This window comes from Lactuca saligna, chromosome 1 (assembly GCF_052625555.1).
Source record: "Lactuca saligna cultivar CGN05327 chromosome 1, ASM5262555v1, whole genome shotgun sequence".
In the NCBI taxonomy this organism is placed as follows: Eukaryota; Viridiplantae; Streptophyta; class Magnoliopsida; order Asterales; family Asteraceae; genus Lactuca; species Lactuca saligna.
This window is the reverse complement of record NC_136417.1, coordinates 37,153,863-37,160,858: the sequence shown is the minus strand read 5'-3', so window position 1 is coordinate 37,160,858 and position 6,996 is coordinate 37,153,863. Positions and strand designations below refer to the sequence as shown.

Sequence of the window (6,996 nt, the reverse complement as noted above, 5' to 3'; positions counted from 1 at the left end):
AACATATACCCCTAGTAGAATTTTCCTACAACAATAGTTACCATTAAAGAATTAAGATGGCACCTTATAAAGCCTTTTATGAACAGAAGTGACATACATCGTCTTGTTGGCTTGAAGCTGGAGAAAAGAAGTTCATGTGATCAGAGATAGTACATATGACTACTGAGAAGTTGAAGGTGATTAGATATAAAAGAGTTATGTTGATAAGAAGTGAAGACTAATGACTTTTGAAGTTGGAGCTTTGGTTTTGCTCAAAGTCTTGCCATGGAAGGGACTTGTACAATTTGGAAACCGATCTTACAAATTGGAATTGACAAAGGAACTGGATGATATTTGCAACACTTTCCATATGTGTTATTTGAGGAAGTTCTTGGGTGAAGTTCTTGATATTATTCCACTTATGGAGTTAAGGATTGATGAAGACAAGAGGCTGATTGAAGAGCCCAAAGAGATTGTTGAACATAAGACAAAGAAGTTACAACATAAGATGGTCGATTTAGTGTTTGTACGATGGAAACTTATCTCTAGGCCGAACCTCACCTGGGAGATAGAAAGCGATATGAAGAATTACTATCCACATCTGTTTGCTAATGTATAATTCCGAGGACGGAATCATCCTAAGGGAGAGAAAAATTCCATTCTCGCGTGTCTTGCTCGCCATTCATAATATGATGTAATAGTCAGGGTCGACAATTGTAACCTTTATAAGAAATAAATAAAGAAAATTATTTGAGTATTATGTGTTCTACGTGTAATTATTTGTAGTAAATATGCTTATAGAAATATAATAAAAATAGGAACACAATACGCATCAAAATTGAATATTAAGATGAATATCCTTGAAAAAAGTTGAGTAGTCATAATGAGGCATCTGGAGATATACAAAATGCTTCGAACCAACTCGCACACGATAGGAAGGCTTCGCCGGAGAGCCTCGCATACCGGAAGAGCAAGTCCCGCTTCGGAAATTCAAGTTGGCTTCAGAACCCTCCGGTCTGGACCTTCGGAATTGAGAAAATGACTTCGGACTGCACCAATTGACTCTGGATTTTTGCTAAGAAGGCCCGGAACTCCCCTAAGCACTCCGGAACCCTCGCAGGTTCGCATCCTTCTCCGGGTTTCGACCAATTTTGCGTTTTAAGCTTGTTTTTCATAATTTTCGTGTGGGATTTCCTCACAGACTTATATTTTGACATATAAGACCATATATAATCATATTGTGATCACATTTTGGGGGAAATCTCAGCTTAAGAACAACATATAGTGGGTGAGATATTGAGATAGAGTGTTGATCTTTCCATAAAGTATGACTCAAGTTAACCCCCATACCCACATAGGACAACCCTCAGTTACTATTCATCCATACCTAGTCAACTATTTTTCCTCTCACACCTCCCCTCTAGTTGGTATCTTGATCAAAAGTTGGAAAACCCCATCTCTCCTTCCACTTTACTCACACTCTCACCAAGAAACAAACACGTCTCTCTCATTTCCCGCTCTAAGAACTCGAGACTCCAAGGCTGCTTTTGAGATTTTCACCCTCATTCAGTAAGTGTTCTCATCCTACATTTACCATTTTCACTCGTTCACTCAGATTATGAATCTCTCATAACAAAGGTCACCATAATTGTTCTTAGATCTTCAACTCTCCAAGCTTCTACCAAGTGATCTTCACTTAGGAACCCTTTCTCTTCAGCATTCATCTAAGGAAATCAATCAAGGTGAGTTCATACCCCTACATTTTCATGTTTTCTTCAAGTTTTAGGGGGATGGGGACACAAGTTAATACACCAAAAACTTAAATAAATTCAAACAATAGCTTTCTTCAGAAAAGTTGAGTCCTATTCACGGACTGTTCTGACCATCTTAAACTTAATATATTTCAAAAAAATTTAATATGAAAATAGCTTAGGTTCATACCTTTAAAATGACTACTTGCACATCTCCATACGATGTTTCTACACTTTATGGTGATTTTTACAAAACTGCCTATCGTTTCAAAAACGAATTCGAACCAGTCTGTGAATATGAACATTATCACACATGTTAGAGACTTCTAAAAATCATAGAAAAAATGATGAGTAAGCTAGACACAGTTTCTAAACTGTCATAGTTTATGCATTCAGTTTTTGACTTCGTATAATTTTTCTATGATGTTTTTAAAACAATGCAGAAAGGTTAAAAACTAGTTACATAGCTTACAATATTAACAACACTTTGTAGTATGTTGAGCCAAGTGCATAACAATAAGTTTCTAAATGTTGGATGCATTTCTTGTTAGTTTATCATCCTAGATAGAAATTAGTCATTCATGATAAGGTTTTTTTATTCTTTTCGAACACATATAATAAACTACTATAAGTATAGTTTATGGATTTTACAATAAAAAAAATACTACATGAAAAAGGTTTTACTCTCAAATCAAACAGGTTCTTCATATATTACATGATAAACTATAATAGCAATAGTTTATGGATTTCACATCAGGAATTTATTACATAAATGGTGATTTCACTTCCACCACGGAAGAGGTTTTATATTCAAACTATATGTAAACTAGTTAACGTAAGTTGTGAGACAATTCTTCAACTATACTCTTAGAGTAAGAGTTAAAATTCCTGTTTAGTTATAACCAAAATATCTTGTAGGGAGAGCGTGATAATTGTGTATAGATCTACATATTGAAATTGACACCCTACACCTTCCAGCTAGTTACAGGAGGACCTGTAGGTGTACGGGTGACAAAAGTCATAGGAGCTTGATGTCTGAAAAACGTTGGAGCAGGTTAATTCTAGTTATAGTATGCTTATAAGGACTCACATAGGGAGTTAACAATCTTTCAAGTGTACAGGGAAAATTGTACTTTAAAAAGGGGTTTTACCTATTTAAAACTAGAAACACGATATAAGTACAAAACACACACATATTCTCGGTCTTGCGATTTAAGGTTACATAACTTTTATTAAGAGAATAAGGGATTTTTCTTGAAATATACATTATAAACTACCAGGTTTACACAAAATGGATTTCATGATATTAAAAATACGTTTCATCTAGAATTGTTAGACTTTAGCTATAATTGCTAAGTGTACACGTTAGAGTTACATATGAATTTAGTTGCAATTGACTTAGAATTGGTGGGCCCGCCTTACTTCCTGTTCCTTGTTTGGTTGTGGACCTAGGTTAGACCCATTATATTCGAAAAAAATTTTAACTTAAATTTTGTATAACTTATATACACTGGGTGATTATTGAAGGAATATACGGGTCTTTCTAGGGTACATTGTTGCATAACATACGAGCGTTCATTTCACGCTTAATACAGAAAATATTGAATTTTCTGGAATCATACTCTATCGCTTTTACAAGGAAAATGGCTTCTTTCTCAAATAAAACTCTTATGAACTCACCAACTTAATTGTTGACACTCTTTCAAGACTACTTGTATTCTCAGGAAATCAGTAAAACAGGAAATCAATAGCTTTTGAGGATAGGACGTTAAATCGTCAAACATTTCATTATGTCGTCATAGTGTAATTGATTTGAAACATGTAAACACATACGATGGTGTAAATATTTCAATTATATTTATGACGGTTGTTTTTTTTACTTTGAACACTATTATACTCGTTGTTGTGATATTATACATGAAGTCCTCCACCCCCGAATGTTTCCGCCAGCCTTGGTTTGGGGGTGTGACAGATTCGTATCAGAGCATTATTTATAGTGAACTAAGTATATCAAACCACATAAGCTATACAAACTATAAATGCATTGGGACTAAAGTCTCTGATTTAACATTTTCAAATAACTATACTTTTAGAAATGAAATAGTTGCTGGTCAAAAAGTATGAATACATGCGCACATACTAGTATAGTATCATATCTAGGACAATACAAAAGTAAAGTGAGGATTTTGACACTACGAGTAGGCCTTGAGATATGTAATCAAACTTGGGATGAATATAGCTGGATTAACTATATTTATCCGAGGTGTGATTGATGTATGTCGGGGAATGGTCGTAGTGAGCAACAAGCCTAAAAACTTCCCATACAAGAAAATCGTTAAGGACCAAACATAACATTTAAAATACTATAGAATTATTTTGTGGTACTGTAAATTCTGTGAAAATTAAACAGATTCTTGCTAGTAGATCGACAATCACTAAGTGGATACGCTAAAGTTATATATAACTTAGATATCATAGACTTAGAATCTGTTATCATTGCTTTACTTCTTGTTCCTTGTTTGGTTCTGGTTTTGGAGTATGATCACTTATTCGAAGGTCTATCATATCTTTTGTTATATATAACTGGTATGCACCATGTCATTATAGAAATAACTAAGGAGGATCAAACCCCTATAAGTATTTCTAGGAATATGATTATTATATGCCTCTTACCTCACCCTTATTCTCGCATGGAAATCATGGCAAGATTTTACTTACCAGGAGACCCCTACTTTCCGAACCCAGAGAGTTAGTGGGTGATTAGGAAAAGTGTCGGAAGTGGAGCCAGAGTTCGACTACTCTACTTATGTAGACAGGGCTCTCAAAAACCGTTTCGACTACATCAAACTTGTGCCCCGTTGGGCAGCATTGATCGAGGGGTGGAGTCGTCGGCAGCGACAACGATCTCCATTTGGAGACCAACGAGGTTCCGGTAACCTCAGCCATTGGAGACCAAAACAAGCAGACTATGAATCGAGTTCGAGAACTACGTGCTACTACAGACACTACCATCTCACAAAATCAAGACTTGGAAAGAGACTACTATTTTAGAGACCAAATCATTAAGGACCTTGTCGCCACTCAGGCGAAGGCAAGAGAGCGTCAGGATAGACACTCGACACTTGAAGAGAGAGTGGTTGCAGCTGAGCGTAGGTTGGCAGAACTTCAGGACACATCGAATTCGTTTCAAGCACCACTAGGGACGTATTATCTTAAGAAGAGCTCATGTTACTCACACGACCTGGTAGATTAGGTCTATGATTATGCGATGGTGCTACTCCCTTCCATGTGTAGGCCCGACCCTCCAAGTTAGTGATTATACTAGTCGAGAGATTTGTTTGCGATCCAAACTTTTCCTTGCAATGATGTGGTGTAGGCATACATCGGGCACCACAAAATTTTCTCTAAAACTAAATATACTAGAATCATACAATTGAAATGGGCATGCGTATTATTTCATTGGGAACAATACCACTAAGAATTCATAAGTTTATTACATATGGACTCTCATTATGAATTGTTTTCAGAACACCGTAAAAATTGGAAGTCGATACACTCAAAACAAGATAAACTTAGTTAGATAACTCACGATGTATAAACCCTTATTCAAGACTCATTATCATCCCACCTGTTTAAATGTCATAGTTGAAAGGTGCCTTTTTCGTAGGTTTAAAAGGCACGATCATAGCAGTACTCATGCACCAGATCCCATCAGAACTCCTCAACTAAGTGTGTGTAACATCCGGATTCCCAGGTATATTATTTTATTCATTTATTTTGGAGTTTGTGGAGGAACTCAGCAAGTTAGTGCTTAGACTCGCCGAGTAGGGTCGCAGATTTCCATCCGGGTTCATGACTGGACTCGGCGAGTCCATGAGTGGACTCGGCAAGTCCACGCTGTTTAATAAAAACCTAATTTCCCGGGTTTGGGACCTATTTAAAGGCCCTTAGGGGCATCATTTGCGGATACCAAACCCTATAGGGAAACCCTAAAAGAGCTACAGCGTTTGTGAGAGGAAAGGAGCCATTTCTTGATCTTTATGGTTGATTCTTGCAAGAAGGAGGTGTCCCAGCTTAGAGGAGACCAAGGAGGTTGTGCATCTGTGGATTTCGAGCGAAAGACTTCATCTTTGAGGTATTGTATCACCCCTTTATCTGTTTTGTTGAAGGAATCCATAGATGTAGAGTTTTTATGATCTTTATAGGAAGGAATTGTGAGAATATGGCCCCTATTCGTTTTGAGACTTCAAATCTGGACCCATAGTGGTCTAAAGAGCTTATCTCAGCTTGCTTTATGTTGAGTTATGGAGGTGTTGAGCTTAGGATGTGATTTTTGGGGCCAAATCACCAAGTGAAGCCTCCTAGACGTCCCATGACTGTGAAGATTCGAGCTTTACGTGTTTATATGGCTTGGGAAGGTCAGATCTATGGATCAAAGGAATAGATCTGACCTCAGGAGGTCAATTGAGTTTGTGCATGGCATGAACTCGTCGAGTCCAAGGATAGACTCGGCGAGTAGGGTTAGGGTTTCCCGTAAATCACTCAGTGAGTAGACTTGCCGAGTTGGGGGAATAACTCAGTGAGTCAGAGGCGGATTGGAGGACTGTAGATGAAGGCGGAACTCGCCAAGTTGATCTTGAGATTTGACGAGTTGAGTCGGGGTGGCCCCACAATTCATGTCAGGTGTGACTCGTTGAGCAAGGGGAGGGACTCGACGTGCCAAGCGAGGCTAGAGTGTTAATGGACACGTGTAGACTCGTCGAGTCGCCCAAGTGCACTCGACGAGTCTGGTCAAAGTTTGACCGTTGACTTTTGTTGACTTTTAGGGTTTGGTCAATGATGTGGCCTTTAAGCCAAAAGAGGGGTAAAATGGTCTTTTTCCCTTCTGAGGGTGCCAAGAGAGGGTTGAGTCTAGTCTCAAGAGTTATATTTATGAGAGTATTTACTTTGCGTGATTAGGCGGAGGCTAGATTGTATTTCTACCGAGTTAGAGATTTACCGAGACATCTGAGGTGAGACTTCTCACTATACTTTACCTTGAGTGGTAACTAGAGTTATGTGACAGAGTTATTGTATGCTATTTATGTGATGTGTCGCACTGCATTATTTCTATGTGATTTATGCCATGCGTATATCAAAGTATATCAGAGTTAGAACCGGAAGGTTCACAGAGCTAGAACCAAAGGGTCCACAGAGTTAGGGCCAAGGGCCCACAGGGTTATAGCCTCGAGTGGCTAGTATGTGTTATGTGTGGTATTTTGGGGAA

At 38.0% G+C, this 6,996-nt stretch overlaps 1 protein-coding gene across 1 annotated transcript; it reads left to right on the top strand.

Moving 5' to 3' along the window:
• Nucleotides 1–220: 220 nt before the first annotated feature.
• LOC145004915 (uncharacterized) lies at nucleotides 221–598 on the top strand. The gene has a single exon (XM_078963946.1). It carries the CDS (start codon nucleotides 221–223, stop codon nucleotides 596–598), a length of 378 nt encoding a protein of 125 aa, XP_078820072.1.
• The last annotated feature ends 6,398 nt before the right edge of the window (nucleotides 599–6,996 follow it).

Coding starts and splice junctions, on each gene's coding strand:
- LOC145004915 (XM_078963946.1), top strand. CDS start 221: ATGACTTTTGAAGTTGGAGCTTTGGTTTTGCTCAAAGTCTTGCCATGG.